Source organism: Marmota monax, unplaced genomic scaffold (genome assembly GCF_021218885.2).
Source record: "Marmota monax isolate L192 unplaced genomic scaffold, Marmota_monax_Labrador192_F-V1.1 WCK01_AAM20220418_F8-fsc00101, whole genome shotgun sequence".
Lineage (NCBI taxonomy): Eukaryota > Metazoa > Chordata > Mammalia > Rodentia > Sciuridae > Marmota > Marmota monax.
Genome location: NW_026692786.1, coordinates 4,337,315 through 4,356,868, shown reverse-complemented (window position 1 = coordinate 4,356,868; position 19,554 = coordinate 4,337,315). Strand labels below are relative to the sequence as shown.

General features: G+C 48.9%; 1 protein-coding gene across 1 annotated transcript in view; it reads right to left on the bottom strand.

Moving 5' to 3' along the window:
* Nucleotides 1-719: 719 nt before the first annotated feature.
* The window catches only part of Tshz3 (teashirt zinc finger homeobox 3), a 69,588-nt gene continuing 50,753 nt past the window's right edge, over nt 720-19,554 (bottom strand). The window contains exon 2 of the mRNA XM_046448181.2: nt 720-5,526. Within this exon, the coding sequence (XP_046304137.1) occupies nt 2,315-5,526 (3,212 nt within the window). The 3' untranslated portion in view covers nt 720-2,314. The remainder of the gene's footprint in view (nt 5,527-19,554) is intronic.

Genomic DNA, 19,554 nt, shown 5'->3' with positions numbered 1-19,554 from the left:
TAACTGAAGGAGTAGTTTGAATATAGTAATAAAGGTATTTTACAATTTTACATGATGTTCCCAGCGTTTTGTTGGCATGATTTGCCAGGGCCAATAAAAGCTTGTGATTATCATATAAATGCTTCCCCCCCCCTCCTCCCTTAGATGGGTTCAGTCTCCTCCCGTGCCCTTCCCCCGCCTTGTTATCTCTGCATGCTTTAGCACAGGAGAGCAAGCCAGGGACCCCCAAATCCGAATGCCCAGCTCTGCTCTGCTTTTTGCTGTTAGAAAACCCTAAATCAACACGAAGGAACCACCCTGCACAGAATCTTCCAAAGATCCTTCTCCTTCAGCTTCTTACACAGCTCGGGGGGCCCGACTTCTCTGCATCTAGAAGGGAGACAGACCACGGGGGTTGGTCTGGGGTGACTGGAAGCTCTGACACTCAATGCTGTATACCATCACTTTCCCACAGGGACTCTGACCTCACCTGCATGTCTCCTTTCTTTCAGATTTTTATTCTTGGGGAAAATTTCTATCCAAGCCACCACAGAGTGCTCCCTGCTCTCCAAACACCAAAGTTCACTAAAACTCCCTTGATTTACGTGCAGCCTCCGACTCTGCCAGCACCTGGCAGACACAGCGACCAACTCAGTCATAAACAGATCGCATACAATTTAATTTTAATGTGCTCGTTAGTCGTAGCACATTTCAGACATAATTGTGAACGCAACACAAAATTATAGCAAAAAGACAATTTTAATGCTGCCGTAGAAAAAAGGGTTATATGAAGAGTCACATAATGGTGTTTCATTGTCAACAACAAAACAGGGCACAGAGTGTGTTCCGGTGTCTGTGCTGTTTACATGCCAATATTTTATACATAGGTTCTCATATGGTGTCAGCTGTCAGTTACTTCTGCAAATTAACTGCCAAAAATGGAGAAGAACAGAATCACTTGGAGAGCCGGTAACCACGGGTTACCTTTCATAAGCCTAAAGATAAAGCTGCAGTGTGGGATCTTGGGAGAATAATTAGGAAGAACAAAACAGAAAGTTACCAATTGAAATAAAAAGGTATCCTACAATATGAAATAGCAACCAAGAGGGCTTATAAATAAGTGAAAGAGGTTGTATCACAGAATGCCTCATGACTTAAGCAAAGTATTACAGTACAAACATTTTAAAGGCTTTATCAATGTTTAGGAAATACAGTACAAGTTCTCTTTTTTTTTTGTTCTTTTTTTTTTTTCCTTTTCAAATAGACTTAACCCTTTGAGCACTGAGTTTATTTTGAGCGTTCTTTGCTTTCTAATAAATACCTTTAAAAATCATGTGCAAAATAGTATGATGCCTGCCAGGGATGGATTTCCTGGCCTCGTTTATTCAGACTGCTCAAAACAAATGATAATATGATGCTAATAAATATGTATAATTTAAACATGAACCTCTATCAATATAGATGTACTGGGTAGCAAAACAAACAATCATACTTTGCTTTCAGATAATGTTTCTGTATACTTTATAAATGCTATCTGTGGTATCTTCTGTATAATTTACAATGTTTGCATGTAAAAAACAAAACCCATAGACCTTAAAAAAGAAAAAGGAAAAAGAAATATACACTATACATAGGCACGGCTTATGCCCAGAGCATAGCAGGTACATAAAACACTGTTGCTATAAATGCAAGAAAAAAGGTCATTTACCCACAATCACATTTTTCATAAGAGTCTGAAATCTATACAATATATACATCTATGTTTCAATGTGAAAATAATATTCTTTTAAATTTCAAGGCGTGTTATACCCCTGCAGACCTGCATAAATGGAGGTTCATATTATTAATTATAACTAAGCTGGTAAGGAGTTTAAAAAACAGAGCTTCATACATTATTATTATTTTATTTTATTTTTTAATCAAATTAATGCAAAAGTGCTTCAAAGTACTCAGAGGGCTAAAGATGAAAGGGTGAGAAATACCAGCACACTCGAGTCTCACGGAAAAAGTGTGCCTGATTTCGTTATAAATGCTTAATTAAACTGTCTGTTAATGCATGCAGCTTGAAGCATCGGGGGGATGCTCACAACTAAATCCCATTTACACAAAGTTCCAAACACTTACCACTGCGTTTTAACCTTCATATTTTACCAGTAACAACAGCTGATTATGCACCTCTATTAAACACTGTACAGTTATACAAAACAGTCCAGCCCAGAGTGATTCTCTGCAGTTAACATAAGAACATGTGCCAAGAACAAGACAGAGGGGCCTTAAGGTGCCTTCAACAGTTTCCCTCAAAGCAAACTGCAGTCATTTCCATCAGAAGCAAACGCTACTGCTTCTCCAACTCAGAAACATACAGAAGGTGGTCTTCTGGCGATTTCCCGTGTGTTTTGCTAAGGTGAAGCTTAACGGCATGCTTGCTCGCAAAGGTCCGATTGCAAAGTTTGCACTGATAGGAGGTCCCCAGGTCCTCCTCCGGGGAGGACGTCACCAATTTTTCTGATGGCGACTTGGTTTGTGCTATTTGATTGTTAATCTGTTCAGTGGACAGTTTGGATAAGTCCCGTAGCCGGAAGCCCAGATGTGACTCTAGGTGGCTGATGTATGTGGAAGGAGTCCTGATTTGTGACGCACAGTCATTACAAAAGAACACGGGGTGGCCAGTGTCCAAGTTTTTGAGGAACTTTGTTCCACCTGTCCTCCGAAGCTGGTATTTCACATTGGCCAGCCAGTGGCTGATGGTGGTCATGGAGAGCCCCGTGAATCTCGAGATGTGCATGCGCTCCTGGGGGCTCAGGTCTGACATGATGTACTTCCCTTCGGAGGTCTGCCGGAGGCTGGCGGCAAACTGGGCCTGGAGGATCAGCAGGTGCTGGGGGTTCCAGTTTGACTGGCGGCCCTTCCTCTTCTGCGCAGGCGTCGACTCCTCGGCCTCCTCCAGAGTGGCCCCGTCAATGTCAGACTTCTCGGAGATGCTGGAAGGAGTGGAGGATTTTGACGTGTGGCTCTCTGTCAAGTTCTTCAGCATATCGGATATATCTGACAAGGCATTCTCGCGTAGCGGCGAGTTTGACATGAATGATACGACGGCAGATGTCTTTGCCGTTGTCACCGTGGATGAGGAGGTTGCCGGGGATGTGGACGTGGGGGACAAAAGCACTGAACCCAAAGAGCAGCCTTTGTCACTCTTCCCTTTTGTCAAGTCTATGGGCTGGTCGTTGTTGACGTGGTAGAAATAGCGGTCGAGGTGGTCTGCCTTCTTGGCCTGTAGGGGCGGTGGGGTGGCCACGGCCGCCTTCTCGGCCAGGCTGTTGCTCATCTTGAAAAGCATGCTCATGGGGTCCAGCGCAGGCAGAGAGGGCTTGGCAGCCTTGCCCAGGTGGATGTTCATGACCGACTGCAAGGCGCTCAGGGGGTTGACAAAGGGTTGCTCGGGTGGGTGGTCGGTGATGATGGCCGTGCTGCCGCTCAGGCTGCTGCTCAGGGGCTTCACCAGCTCCTTGCCGTTCTCCACGGGCTCCGCCGCGGGGCTGCCCTCCTTGCACCCATCCCGCGGGGGACTGGGGCTGTTCTCCTGGCTTTTGAAGCCCCCATCGCTGGAAGCCTCCATCTTGACGGGCTCGCTGAGCTCACTGCTGCATGGGGACGGGGTGGCCCGCTTGGGCGGAGAGAGCTTGCCCTCGGGCTCCTTCATCTTCTCCTCAACTTTGGCAACTTTCTCGGTGACTTTCTTCACCAGCTCCTCCATGGCATGGAAGTTTGTCTTGGGCATCGGGGAGGTCTGGCTGCACGGCGGAGAGACCAGGGTCTGGGTTTTGGTGGGAGACACCATCTCGCTGTTGCCGAACATGGGCTTCAGGGGTGTGCTTTTCCCCGATGAGCCCAGAGACAACTTCATCATGTTGGGGAGCTGGTAGGCGGCGTGGATGCTGGGGTAGCCCCCCCAGCTGGGAGTGCCGTTCTGGGCTTTGTTGATTGCGGATGTCACCGTGTTTTCCAGGGATTTGAGGATATCTAGTCCCCCTTTGGGGCTCTCTTCTAAGTCATTTTCAGTCAAATAATGGTACTTGGAGGAGATGTCATACTTTTCCTCCTCCTCGCTGGGCTTCTCCTTCTCCTTGGGTTTCTCATCAGTGACTGTCTTGTCCTTGTCCATTTCCTTCTTGACCTCCACGTTCAATTTCGGGGAGACGCTCGCAGGTGTGTTGGAGGGGGACGTGAAAGTGGTGGCCGCCAGGGGCACAGACTGTACCTTCTCATCCAGCAGGGTCGTGATGGTGGGCGTGACGGGCGTCTCCATGATGGGCTTCCCCTTCTTCATGGCCGAGTTAGTGACCTTGATGAAGTGGCCGGTAACCATCATGTGGGCCGTGAGCTCCTGCAGCGTGTCATGGGAGCTGCCACACTCCATGCACTTCAGGATCTGGGACTTGCGGGCCTCGAAGTGCCACGCGTAGCTGGCCCCGTTCTGGTGGCCGTACCGGTTATTTGGCGTGATGTAAGGGTTGGAGTTCTTCTGAAGTGCATCATTGGTGTCCGACATGGTAGCTTTGGGGGTTCCACCTGTGGAATCCGGGGAGCTGGGGAGCTCCAGCTCCAGAGAAGCTTTCTTGCGGGCAGCCGGAATGATTTTGGCTGCCACGGGAGTGACGGGTTCCTTCAGAGGCACTTTTTGGTAGTGTTTTGTTTTGATCATATGGACACTCAGGTCCTGGAGGGACTCAAAGGAGTGGCCACAGTACATGCACTTCAACACCTTCTGGGCGTCCTCCTTCCCTTCCATCTCCAGCAAGGAGCGTTTGCGGGGCTTGGACCAGCGCTTGGGGTTGTTGTTGTCGGTCTCGTGGTTGTCGTCGCGGTAGTGCCCCGTCTCGTTCATGTGCACCGTCAGCTCTACCAGGGTGTCGTAGGCGGCGCTGCAGTCTTTGCAGCGGAACTTGCTGGCCCCCGTGAAGATGGAGCCATAGAGCTTGCTGCTCTGCCGGTACAGCTGCACCGTGCTGAAGAGGCTGGGCTCCGGCAGCATGCGGCTCTGGGACACCTGCTGCAGGGTCTTGGCCATGGCGCTCTGGTGCCAGTCGAAGCTCCCGCTGCCGCAGCTGCTGCTGCTACTGCTGCTGCTGCTGCTGCTGCCGCTGCCGTTGTTCTTCTCCGAGGAGGGCTGGTGCAGGTTGAGGTTGAGGTTGGACCAGTAGGAGTTAGAGAGGAAGTTGTTGTACACGGCCTTCATCTGCTCCAGGCTATCCGACACGGTCGTGTCCTCCAGAGGGACCGTGACTTCCTTGGTCTCCTCTTCATTCTTGATGGAGCCACTTTCAAAGTCAGCCATGCGGTCACTGGTCTCACTGATGTGTGACTCGCTGTCCATTTCGTGACTGGAAAACTCAGCCGCCGGGGAGTTCTGGTAGCTGGGGCAGGTCTTGGGGAGCTCCTTCTCGGGGCACATGTACTTGGCTGAGGGTTCTCCATCTGCCGTGTGCTCTTCGGGGTCTATATCTTCGTCTACCAGGGCAGCTGCCTTTAACTCATCGGAAACATAGGCTGCCAGGATAACAGGTGGGAGCGAGGGACAGGCAGGATTGAAAGAAGAAGGGGAAGAAGAAGGAGAGAGAGAGGGAAAAAAGCATTAGTACGTGTTGATCAGACCTACACTATGTTCTTGGTTCTCAGGAGAAAGCAGCAAAAACTAGATGGGCACAATTATTTGTAAAACTAAATAGTTAAAATGTGGTGTTTCTTCGGAGCAAAAAAAAAAAAAAATCTGCTCTTCAAACATAATTTGCCACCTTATTCTTCTCAAGGGGCAACAGCTTGAAATTAAAACTAAATTTGAAATTAATGAAGCACATTCTGGAGGTGGCATTCATTTCTAAAGTAATAAATTACTTGTATCAACCTCAGAGACAGCAGTTCCTGTCTGTCAATTAATATGTCTTATGCTTCTCCTACCCCTAATGCATTTCTTAACAGACAGACTCACAATTTAAATTAAGCAACCATTTTTTACTCATTACATTTTTGAGGCTCAATCTTTAATAAATATAAAGTACAAAAACATCAATAAAATTTTTACGAAGTAAAAAGAAAGTACATCAATTGCAATAAATTAAAAACAAGGTTTTATGGCTTTTTTTTTTTTTCCCTTCCTTCTGGAAAAGCAGGTCTCCTCAAAGCTCAGGGTGAGTTGCCTCTCTGGGATGGGTGCTGGTTGGCTGTGGTTGGGAGGGATGACAGGGATCTGCTACCACCCAGCCCTGGCCCCGCTTCCCACATGGATATTCAGCCCCTCTCAGCTACCTGGACACACACACTATCCATGCAGAATTATGTCAGAACAAGTTCAGGAAAATTGGTATGCGGTGCTCATTCCTGCTGTATAAATATATACAAGACCTTCCAGTGGACCTTACAAATGTCAAAGTGTTTGCTCTTTAGACTACTTTGTCAATATTTACTCAGCATAAGCTTCATGGGCATCCAACAGGGATCCTGTCTTTCTGGAGGCAATGTAACCAGGGATGTAAATCCAGCACGCACTCCCAAGCAGGTGGAGGGCAGGGCCCCCAGCTGTGGGTTCTAGAAGATGCACATCCAGAGACGCAGGACCCTGACAACATTTGTGTTAATGATGGACGGAGTAGATTTTAATTTTTTCTCCTTGCATTCAGTGACTCGGGTTTCTCTTGAATGAAGATTGCCTCGTCCTGTGTACTACCCACACCTGGTGGTCTTGAGAGCTCCCAGGTGTAGACAGCCCTGTGTAATAATTTCAAGCAAAAGAGAAGGGGCAGAAAGTGACTTTTTCCTGTCAACTGCTAAGTACCTGTTTGCTTCAAAAGGCCAGTGAGCAAGGGTGCAGGGTATTTGGAATACTTTGTTGCTAACTTCAAGGCTGATTAAAAATATAATAAAAATTCTTAGAAAAGGAAGAGAAGCTTTGTTGGTAGAATCTGTGAGATTTAAAGATTTGCCCCAGGTGCAGTCTACATCAGAAAAAATAAATAAATGAAACAAAATCCCCCAAACAGTGAATTGATTCCCTAGTAGTCAAACAGATATTCTCCCTGACTGTTCCTTTCCGCTCAGTTGTGATGCTTTTGTCCCTCCGTCCCCTCTTTGGGCACCAAGATTTCTAAGCTGAAACAAAACAGCAACATCTTAACAATGATGTGATGTGATCTTGGGTTGGAATCCTGTCCCAGATACACACATCAGCTGTGGAGATAGGGACACATTTGCTCACACACAATCTACAATGCACCACTCTTGGGCCTGGGCTGTGGGATGTCCCTTAGAAATCATCAGAAGAAAGCTCCCTGCTCTGGTCAGCTGAGCTGTGAAGTGCTGGGGTGAACATTAAGTCTGAAGCCAAGCACTTAGAGATGACAACTTAAAACAGCTAAAGCTCTTTTCCTAGGGCCAGAGCCAAAATGCATAGGGAAATAGAGCGCAGGCCAAGGCAGGCTCATCTGCCGGCCACAGTGAAGAATGTGAACATGTGTACTGGAAACAGAACAGGCAAAGAAAAATAAAAGAAGACATCTCAATCTTCCCCGTAGCCTTCCTCAACTTGCAGCACCTTCTAGAAATCTGGACTCATGAACTCCAACAGATGGCAGGCCTGGAGGGAGGGCAGCCAGGGTAGAGAGACCGAGTGCCCTAATTGGCTTGGACCTGTCCTGGTTTTAGCACTGCAAGTCCTGCATCCTGGAAATCCACTCACTCAGTCCTGGGCAAATGGTCACCCTAGCTGGTCACCCTAACTGAGGGACACAGCATGACGCAGGTCAGGGCATCCAGGCAGGTTTGTACCTTCTCTTAGAATCCTCACTGAGGACAGTTGTAACAGGGTGGGCTGGACGCAGCTAGATGCAGCCCCCAATCTGTAGAGAAGCACCAGGTGGTCTTATGCGTGATGCTCCTATTGAGGAAGGGGCTCTATTGTGAGTAAGCAGTCTGGGAGAGGAGGAGGAAACCACATGGCCTGTGTCCTTGCCATGGAGACCCAGGGAAACCCAGCCCTGTGTAGACAGGAATAGACACCAAAGCCCTTCTATCCTGGACACATTCCCAGAGTCACAGTATAAAGCTCAAGTGCCACAACTTGGGCATTTGGCTCCTGTTTTATAGTTTCTGCAGAATTAAGTCTGGAAGAGAAATATCCCCAGCAGCCTCTCCAGGAGGACAGCAGCTAGCCAGAGGAAGGTCAAGTCAATAGTGGACACCCAAGAGCCCACCACGGCATCAAGGCTACCAGCTGAGAGGCGTCTCCCACTCAGGAGCAGCATGGCTCCCCATGACTGGACGCCCATCCCAGCTGACCTCTACCCCTGCTGTGAAGCATCAACCCAGCTCTGCGTGGCCACAGGCTGTGTGGTGCACCCCTCCGTGTGTGCCACCATTGATGTGACCAGCTCCTGCCCCAGGCTGGCCCCCAACATCCTCCTATAAGCTTTGAAAATTGCACAGCAGTATCAGAATGTCATCAGTCTGATGGCTGAGAAGGAAATTAATATTGAAAGAAAAGTAAGGCCAACCTCCCTGGTGGGAATAAAATCCAACTCTGAGGGAAATTAAAAGGCTCCAGTGCCAAGAAGGCCTGGATCCTGGGGAGACCTGGCCTCACCCTGCACCCCAGCCACGGCCTTGTCATGGTTTCTGAGGGTCCTTACAAGGGCGCGGGCACACGGCCAGGATGGGAACCTCACTACCTGTTGAAGAGGCTGTGTTCTCTTCAGAGCCCAGGGTTAGACAGATTCCACGGGTTCTCCCCTCCACATGAAAACAGAGGGCCAAGGACCAATCCTTCCACGAGGGTTGCAACAACTTCACTCCTTGGAGAATATCAGACCTGCTCTTGATTACCGAACTTTAAAAAGTTGCAAGAAAAGTGCAAAAGGGCCCAGAGAGACGGGAAAACACTCGTTTGAACCACAACTACTTCCTGAGTACCCGCAGGGGCTAGGATGGTTGCCATCCTCTGGGCCACCCATCGTTCTCTTTCTCTGGGCCTCCATTTCCCTATCTGAACAGCACTGGGCCGTGGAGTGATAGAGTCCTCCCTCCTCTGCTCGGCCATCACTGGATGGCTTTGTGGAGAAAAGGGTGAGGAACTGAAGAGCAAGCTCACTTTGTGGTTCACTGTCCCCAAACACCAGCTCCTCCCAAACACAGCCACAGGTCACCCCTTGGTCTTTTCTTCTCTGAATCCTACTTAACTTGCAAAGACCCTGCTGGACAAAGGGGAGATTTCTGAACTCTGAGCGCTAATCCCCTGAATCAGGTAATGAGGGATAGGAGACAGGGCGTCTGCACCTCCTGTCTGTGTGGACAGTGAGAAATCACCAAGGGGTGGGGGGGGGCTGGTGAGAACCTGGCTCCACCCACCAGGCGGGTCTCCAGTGCTCCAGTGGCAGGCACCATCACCTGCACCTGACAAGGACCTGTGCAGACCTGGGAAGCTCCTCTGTGGCCCTGCAGTCAGCTCAGTCCCCTGCTGCTATTTAACTTTCTGTGTATTCCTGCCTGAATCCTCTAAGGACAAGGAGCTTGGATCTTCTGTCTTGCACACAGTAGGGAAGCAACAAACACTGGCTGGCTCATTTGAAAAGAGGTTACTTGCAGGTCACTCCCCCGTAGAGAGGTGTTGTCAACAACCTTTGTAACAGAATCTGCCCCTCTCTCTGCCCCACTCCAGGCCTGGACCAGCCACCAGGCTCTCTCAAACCCTCCTCAACCAACTGCCTGACTTCTCCCCAGCCTCTTCCATCTAGAGTCCCCAAACAAAAGCCACTGGGATTGTCATAAAGCAGCTGGCTGTTCCTGTCACTCCCTCACAGAACACCCTCAGTGACCTGCCACTGATCTTGGAAGAAACTCCAAATTCCTCAAAGCAGCCCCTAAGTCCTCCACCATTTAGACCTGCTTCCTCCTCAGCTCCTCTCAGCTTCTAGAATGTGCCAAGAACTCTCTCTCCTTACTTTCCATTCTGTCTCCTCTGCTGGAAACCCAGAGGCAGATGCAGAGAAGTGGAAAATGAGGGAACGTGTCCCTCCCCAGACCACAGGTGAAAGGCCACTTCTGGGGAAGAGGGCTTCTCTGACTCCGGCTTCTGTACCAAGACCATTAGCACCCTTCCTCTTCATGTTATTAAACATGCCAACTGAAATCACTGATCTATAGCCAGATGTTCCAGATGTTCTAACAAACTGTCAGCTCTGTGTGGTCAGATCAGCCCCCTACAACCCACACTCCACGTCCCAGATATCTGCCACGAACACATTGTCTGGCTGGATTAGTCCATTTGCTGTTACTTAACAAAATACCCGGGGCAGGCCAACTTTATAAAGAAAAGAGGTTTATTTAACTCACAGTTTTGGAAGCTGAAAATCCAAATAGCATGCCACTGGCTCTGGCAAGGACCCCACGGCAGATGGCAGACGCACACACGTGGGAGTAAAAGACCACATCTCAGAACAGGAAACCAGAGAGCAATTCAGGGGTCAGGCTTGCTCTTATAACAACTCCCTAGAACAAACTCAGGGTCCTGCAAAAACTACCTCAATTCCTTCCAAGGGCAGTACCCTAAGGATCTCCCATTAGCTTCACCTTTTAGAGGTTCAAGGTCTCTTACATCTCACACCGAGGGTCAAGCTCCAACATAGGAACCCTTGGGGGATACACTCAAACCACTTCTGAACCATAATGACCACTTGACATAGATGCATAAAATGAAGGAATGACTTCTTCAATCTCCTAAGTAGCTGCCTAGACATCTCAGATGGATCCAAACCCCAGCCAGTCCCAGAACACAGAATGTATTGGGGTATAATGAAAGTCCTTCCTGGGCCTGTTCTCTAAGTGTGACTGGCATTTTCAAAAGTGCTACTTCGTGAGGAAGGACCCTTAAGATAGAAGGATGCAGAACCCACTGCTGAGGAAGAAGGCCGAAAGCACCCAAGCTGGTGGTCTCCTTGCATTTGGAGTCAGCCTGAGCTGTCTCCACACCCAAAACCCCATGTTCAAGAATGCATTCTTGTCAGACACGGTGGCACTTGTCTGTAATCCTAGTGACTTGGGAGGCTGAGGCAGGAGGATTGCAAGTTTGAGGCCAGCCACAGCAACTTAGTGAGACCCTGTCTCAAAATAAAAAATAAAAAGGACTGGGGATGTGGCTAATGGTTAAGCATCTCTGGGTTCAATGTCCAGTACCAAAAATAAATAAATAAATACATAAAATAAAAAAGAATGCATGTCATATCATGCCCCTTTTCTCTTTCACAAATAAGGCTGAAACCTTTGCTTGCAGCTCCAGTGGAGGACACAGCTGGATTGTGAGGGGAGGGGGCTCTCATTCAAACCACTCTAAAGCTGCAAAGAAACACAGAGGAGCAGGCAGAGAACTGCAAGTGAGGGGCAGATGGAGAGACCTATGTCTCAGTTGTCCCCAAAGTCGTCCTTTGATGATAAAGTCTTTCTCTGAGTTGGAAGCCAAACTGCTGCAGCTGCTTCCCTACCTACACCACCACACCCCCACCCTGCCAAGGAGAAGCACATGCAGGACAGCAGTCCATCTCAAGAGCTGAGTGCATGAACGGCTTTTCAGACTGCTGGATGAATTAGAGAACTTGGCTGAGCGGAACCAAAGGGGACTTTTAGGTAAAGGCTCCTGAGCAATAAAACCTCTAAGAGCTCAAACCTCTAAGAGCTCCCTGCAAAGTTGCCAACACCTCGGGAAGGTCGAGTGATGAGAAAGAACAATGATCCAGCCTAATATGTGCATCTGGGCATGGACACTCTCCATCTCTGTTGCATCTGATCTTCTGAATGGCCCTGAGAGGTAGAGAAAATCATCTCCACTCTGCAGACATGGAGAGTGGTGTTCTGATGAGTTACACAGGACCCTGTTCTACCCCAAGGCCCAGGTCCTGGGTCTGAATGTGAGGGGCCCACACAGCAAGGGCATGGAAGTGGGCACTGTGCTGATGCTGAGTGGGCTGAAGGGCAGAGCCTTTGAGGACTCCCCAGTGATGGCCACACCTGCCCCTCCAGGAGAGCCCTCAGCCCTGCCCACAGCTCACCACTATCTGTGGATGATGGACGTGTCTAAGGTGTGAAGAACCCACCATGTCAATCAGAAGGTCGGGAGGCAGTAGCTCCCTCGTTAATATTTATTATCATCATTAACTAAAATTAACCACTAGGTAAAAAAAAATTAATGTTTCATATAAATATAAGAGAGTAAGCTAGGGCATAATGGAATTCATTCAAGTGGGGCTCACCTCCATCACAGTGTGACGAACCTCTCCCAAAGGTGAAGAGGTGGTAAGGCTCTGTGCTCTCAGGTCATGGGGGCTGCAGGTGGGCAGGCATGGTGGCAGGAAAGGGAGCACTGGGGTGGGACGAAAGGAAATGAAGGTATGGCTGTGCTTTGCTCCCAGAAGCAACTTCAAAGTGAATTGCCCTGTGGGTATTAGCATTTTCTGGACTAAAATGGAGGTTCTGAAGTTAAAACCCACCATTTTCAAGTGCTCAAAACTCCTGGGAAGGTTTCTCAGCTCCCCACAGCTGTACCTTCCCCTGTCTGCTTAGTAAAGATGGCCCAGGAAGGTGCTCTCCTAGTAAAGTGTGACCATGCTCCCTGCCACAAGGGGGCGCTAGCTGCAGTGGAAGGAGAGGCAAGGGCCAGAGGGAGGGAAGGGGGAAAACCAGGAGTTAAAGGGGGCTTGAGGGCTTAGGTGCCCCTCACTGTCCAGCAGATTGAGAAGGACCAGGAGAGGGCAGAGGGACGGCAGCAGAGAGAGGACAAAGAGAAAAGGAAAGGAAAGAAGAAGGGAGAAGGGTCCTTTAGGAATGGTAGGGTAGAAGGTGGGCAGAGAGAGAAAGAAAACATTTGACAGACAGGAATGAAAGAAATCATGTAAGTGGAAAGGACTGTAACTGGAGAGGGCCTGGGGCTCGGAAACTGATGGAGATGCGGCCATGGGGGCAACCACCAAAAGTGGCCAGGGACAAGGTCTCAGGAGAGCCACTGTGGGTCACTTCCAAGACTGGAGACTTCAGGCCTTTTCTCTACCTCTCACGTACTCAGATTGTTAAATGACACTGTGGTTTTTCTTCTTTTTAAAGAAAAATTTAACCAGCGGAGGGGATGGTCAATGGGGAAGTTAACTACTCAGCCAAGCCTGGGGGACAGAGTGAGCAGGAAGCAGTTTGGAGACAATCCTGTTCTGCCTCAGAGATGATCTGGGGCTGTCCTGAGCCAAGAGGACATTCTGGAATCCTGCAGGGCCAGGGGAACCCGTGCTGGCCTCAGCAAACCTCCAGGAGCTCCTGTCAAGCCCTCAACCATGCCTGATCACGTGGGAGAAATGGAACTGTCCAGAAGATGCCAGGGATATGCCCCAAATTGGACAGATTGGGTCCTGACCGGGGTCTCCAGGGCTCATGCACAGCAATCTCTGCAGACCCTTCTCCTGATCTCCCCTCCTGGCCAGATCTATTCCTCCTGTATCATGAATCAGATTCAAAGCCAACACCTAAGGTCCCAAGTCCCCTGCACTGTTGTAGAGTGTGTCTGAACAAGAACAAATGTCAAGATCCTCAGGTGGAGTCTTGACCACTTCTGATGCCCTGCCTGCACCCCTGGCACCTGGGCCCACAACACAGGAGATCCCCCCAAAATTAGAGCAGGAGCAGATGGGAAGCCACAGTGGCCTACCACCACGGACAGTCATCTATGAGAGCAGCAGCCTGAACTCTGCAGAGGACCTGCCACTGCTGCTGGCATTTCTGCACTGCATTTTCTTCTGTGAAACTATGCAAGGTCATGGACAGTAAAGCCCTGGCTCTTCATTTCTGCTATGTCCCTAACTGGGCACGTGGTAGTGATGACTGGGATCAGGTATGTGAGCTTCTGTTTCTTCTCCCATGACCTGGAAAGAGGGAGGGTGGCACCTCCTACCTACCAGTACACCAGTACACCTACCTCCCAGTATCCCTGAACAACTTCCAAGTTGGAGGGACTTTGCCAATAGAGGTGCACCAACAGCACAGGGGCTTGTATAACAGTGTAGGGGCCGGGCCACTACCCCGCATCCAGAAGGCAGAGTCCGGGGACTGCCCCGGCCCCTTGAAAGGCCTTGAGTGGGCATCTCCCAGATGTTCCACGCTGATCTCACTGCCTCACAGGGAAGGCCTTGCTGGGGGGAAGCCTCCCCATTGGGGTTTGCGCCCGTGCTTCCTTCTTTTTGCGGCCTTGAGATGTTCCTGACACGTGCTGCCCCACAGGCCCCAGCCCTGTCCAAGGGACTTCTAGGAAGGAAGCAAACAAGGGCTTGGACCAAGCCCGGCTCCACCCACAGCTCTACTGCTTGGAGCTGACCCAAGAGTTTCCCCAGGTCTGGGGTCAGAGCCAGGTGCTTGCTAGAGAGGCCAACTCAGACACCCAGACCCAGTGGCTGCCTGTGTCCCTGCAGCCCCAGCCTCCAGCCAGGCCACTTTCTTTGGCTGAGCCCAGCCCCCATGTCAGGTTAGCTTGTGACCTGAGTCATCTTCCTCTCTGTGTGGGAGAAAGAGTTCAAAGATCCCTGAAAATTTCACCTAAATCTTACCTTTCTCTAAACACACCTGGAAAAAATCCAGAGAAACTGATCCATTGGACACAGAAGTTCTGCTGAAAATGCCCGCTACACCCTCCTCCAGGTCATTTTTACACAGGGTGTGGCTGCAGAAGCATGCTGCACATCTCACTGTGATCCTTTACGGGGAGGCCATTCGGTGCCTCTGCTGTGTCTGTTGCAACCTGACTTGGGGCGGGCCGAGAGTTCTCCCTAGATGTCCTGAGGTCCCATAGTATGGATGCTCAGAGGCAGCCACCCACTGCTCAGACCTGGCCAGAAGCCCTGGAGGTGTGAGGGGGTCATGAGATGGGGCTCGGAGCTGGGTCAGCACTGACTGAACACATTCGCACACTCTGGGCAGTTCTTCAGGGGCCCCAGGAAGAAGAAAAACCAAGACAGAGTGACACCCTCCGGGCTGCTCAGAGAGAGAGGGCTCAAAGCAGCGGTGCTAGGGTGGGACTCCCTTTTTGTGCCAGGACTGAGGTGGTGGCTGAAGCAGTAGCTGAGAAGTGGAGATGGACCTAACTAAACACACCCCCACCAGGGGGATCAGATGACATGCTGCACCTCTGCCTGGCTATTACATAGGCACCAGAAAGAAAAAAAATAACAAGGTTCTAGAGAAGGCGAGTTTATGCCTGGTGCCCAGCAGGTCAGTGCAGCCCCAAACACAGGTCTCCATCCATCCACCTGGCCACCTGGAGTCACATAAAGGTATCTCCCCAACTGTCTCGGATGATGGAGGTTACAACCTCTAGGGGACAAAGAGGGAATGGTCTTCTGGGGTGGTTCTAGTGACCTTCCAAGCAGTCCTGCTCAGCATGGGCCTCCCAGGAAAATATCTGAAGGTCTGAAGCCAGACCAGAAGGGCTGCTGGGGAAGGGCCTGGTTGGCTCTGCAGGGAAGGACATGTGGCTGAAGTTATAATGGTCAGGACTTCTCCAGAAGGCTGGCCGCGTTAGGATGACAACCTCCTCTAGATTGATTGTTCTTCCCACTAGCAAGGTCAGGAATATTAATTTTGTACACGTTAATTTGATGTAATGTGCGAGATGAATGCTTGTTCAGTTGGGTATCACTGTGTTAATAAAGCTGCGATGCCTTCATGCCAAGAAAAGCATGGCATTAGCTGATTGGTGAATGAAGTCAGTGTGAAGAAGGCCACATTACTCTTTGGCAGAGCCAGGGTGGCCAGTGGTTGTTCAGGCCATGCCGGGCTGCTGCTGCTGCTGCTGCTGCTGCGTGTCAGGGGACTGACAAAGGACACCTCGCAGTTGTTGGAAGCCCCAGCCTGTTCCAGACCCTCAGCATCCAGAACAAGTCCTGTTCCTCCAGGTGTGGCAGAAAACAGGAGGCCAGGCGCCTCAGAAGCCATGCCTGGGGCTCCCACCACTGGCTTAAGGAAGACACTGCCTCGTGCTGTTTCCTTTGGATTCCTGTTGCTGTGAGAGTCCTGTTCTGCCATCTCAGAAGCCACACTCCAAAGCAGCTCAGGAAAAGAGGCCTGAAAGGTGGGAGGCTCACCATAATCAGAGAGGAAAGGCAGCTTCCCCATTCCTAAAGTGACTCTCCTCAAAATGCTCTGGATAGGGCAGTTTAGGCACCAACCGGTGCAAAGAAAAATAACCCAGAACACACAGCACAAAAGCAACTGTCTTGGACAGTTCTTCAAATAATACATAGGAAATAAATACTCAGCTCTGGGACCATCTGAATCACCTCTGTCCTTGGCTTCAAGCACATACCAACCAACTGGGCACCTGATCAACAGTGGAAGTCCACCACAGCCAGTTCTGAACTCATGTCCTGTGTCCCATAGGAGGGTGTCACTGTTGAAGTCACCCCAATCCACTGTGGAATGGACAAGGCAGCGTCATGATGCAGGTAGGCTGGCAGTGGGGGAGGGTCTGGGTTGCCACCTGTCAGTTAGCCTGTAGCCAGTGATGGTCCATCAGGTGAAGCAAGGTTCCTGGTGTCAGGATAAGTTCTGGCAAGCGCAGTGACAGAGTAAAGCTTGCCGTGAGTGCCATATCCCTATTCCTCTTTCTGAGCTCAATGGATTTCCAAGTTCTCTTTCCCGTCTTGAGTGAAGAATCCAGGCTCTATCTCCTTCCCTATATCCTTTTTCTTTTTTATTCTATAAAAGGCATAGGGTAAATCCTAACACATAGTGAATCCAACTTCATCCAAAGAATTTTCTCCTTGGAAGAACAGGAGTTGGGTAAATTATCAGGAGGAGAGGATGGGCTTGGCTTTTTAAAACTGCACACATGAGCAGTGGCCAGTTTTTCTAATGGCTCTGTGCTTATACATCTTTAGCTCTGGAGCATGACAGAGTGACCGTCATGAAGTAGCTCATGGTCTCCAATAAGGCAGTGAATGAGACCAAGAGGAACTCTTGCTGGCCTGCACACTCAGAGATCTCAAAACCCAGGGAAGCCTCAGTTGAGTACCGGACAATGAGTTGAGGCAGTTTGTGGGCAGCCTCTTCCAAGTGGCTATATAACTCAAGTTCCCATTGGGAGTGGCTTGTCTCCATCATGCCTTAACAGCTATATTCAGAAAGAAGGTGGATGGATGGCTTACATGAAAGAGGAATGAAGATTTATATGAAAAAGAAGTAATTGATTCACCCAACCCATTTACCTATCTATCCATCTACACATGTGTGCATCCATCCATTCATCCATCTACCCACCTACTCATTGATTCATCTAGCCACCAAGCCATCCATTCACCCCCCTATCCATCCATCCATCCATCCATCCATCCATCCATCCATCCATCCATCTACCCATCCATCCATTCATCATGTATTAGGCAAAATTACATATTCTGGATGCTTTAAAATTAGAAATAAGAAGTTATCAAAATAAATGGGTCAGAGTCATAGGTTTTACTTTAATGTAGTTGAATGACCTTGGTTACACAGAGCACAAAGAAATAAGAGGATCATATGTCTTAGCACAAATGTCTCAGTTTGACGTTCAAAATCCAAAATAATCAAGCCCTATGTTCCCTTCCACTTTTTATCTTCCACTTCCTGCCTCCACACATCCATGCATTCCTGATAATGCTCCTAGTTCTTGGCTTTGATTTATCCTGTTTCCTCCACATTAGACACAATGCTCATCTTTTCATATCCCCCTCCCTCTCCTCCACTGTCCTGCTCATTCCTCTGCCCCCAGGAAGTCCTTTCTCTCATAGTGACTTCTTTAATATCAGGGCTGGTACAGGAATGGAAAATCCTCTCTAAGCTCTAAATTCAAGAAAAATATTATTATTGGCATTATTTATTTCTGTCTTGTTTTTGCCATTAATCTTTTGCAATTTTTAGAATTATTAACCATGTGCACAAATTGTCTCCCCTGCCCATTACCGGAAATCCTCACTCCTGCAGCCTTCCCGTGGCCTGCCATACCAGCTACCCTCAGTAACTTCTGGCTGAATTCACGTCGTCTGGTTGGGGTGCTTAGTCTAAGAACCACCGCATTCCAAGGGTCACCTCAAGTGGAAGTTTCCACCAGCTTCCTTGACAGGTCTAAATGCTGGGTAAAGGAGCTGGGAGTGTCCTCTGACCTCCTGAGCATCTCTTCTTGGGGTCTCACTCCATTTCACTCAGAGAGAGCCATGGCTGCAAGTGTAACTCAGGAGAACCCACAAAGGTCCCTCTCCTGTAACCTGAAGAAAGACCTGAAGAGGAAATGCTCAGAGACCCTAGAGAAGCTAAGTCCTGCCCTGTCTGCGTGGAGCACCAGCACAGAGGTTACTACGGTGAAGCCATTTTCCTACAGCCTATAGCACTGCCAGCACTGAGCCAGGACTCAGCTAGCCTTGGCCTAGCACTCAGCCAGACTTTACCCAGTACTCAGTCAGCCCTGGCCTAGCACTCACCCATCCCTGACACAGTACTAAGTTAGTCCTTGCTCTGTACTTAGCACTTAGCCAGACCTTACCCAGTACTCACCTAGCATGCAAGTCCAGACCCAGACCTCACTGAGCACTTAGCCAATACTCACATGGCAATGTCTGAGCACTCAGTCAGTACTAATCAGCACTTAGTCCCCAAGCCCTGACCCAGTATCTAACACTCACCTAGAACTTATCAAGCATTCAGAAAACACCCAGCAATCATGTAGTACCTAGCACTAAGTAATGACCCACTACTCAGTCACCACTCACTGAGCACCCAGCCAGCACTCACATACATGTAATCACCATCCAAATGGATAGTGATGAAATCTTCCTAACCTGTTTAAAGGAACAAAGGTGATGATTCAAAGGTTTGAACTGTTTATAATTGACTGACATATATATGCCTGCAGGTTTCACCAAATCCTAGCTGGCATTACTTTATATATTTTCTTTATACCACAAATTAGTATTGACTTGTTTAGTCTGAGTTTGTGTTTCTTATATTAGATTCAGGAACCCTCCATTCCTCACCTTCCATGGGTGCGGGGGCGGGGGGTGGGGGTGGAGAGAAGAAACCTACCAAAACAATATAAGTATCCTTGGCACCAGCTGGATCATGCATTACTAGCCATAGACTATTCTTAGAGGACAATTCAGAAGAATATATGAAAATTGGAAATACTGATATATCGGACTCAGTCAGAAATCTAAACTACAGATATGTTCATACATGGGCCATAAAACCCCTTAGAATATTTAACATTTCTTAGAATATAGAGTGGATAAAGAAAATAATACCAGGGCTGGGATTATGGTACAGTGGTAGAGGGCTTGCCTAGAATGTGTGAGACACTGGGTTCGATTCTCAGCACCACATTAAATAAATAAATAAATGTATAAACAAATAAATAAATAGATGAACAAATAAAGTCATAAAAATTTAAAAAAAACTAATACCATATTATAGCAATTGATAAGAATAAAACAGCAATACCAGTTTTAGTGGAGACAGGAAACAACTGGAACGGCATGG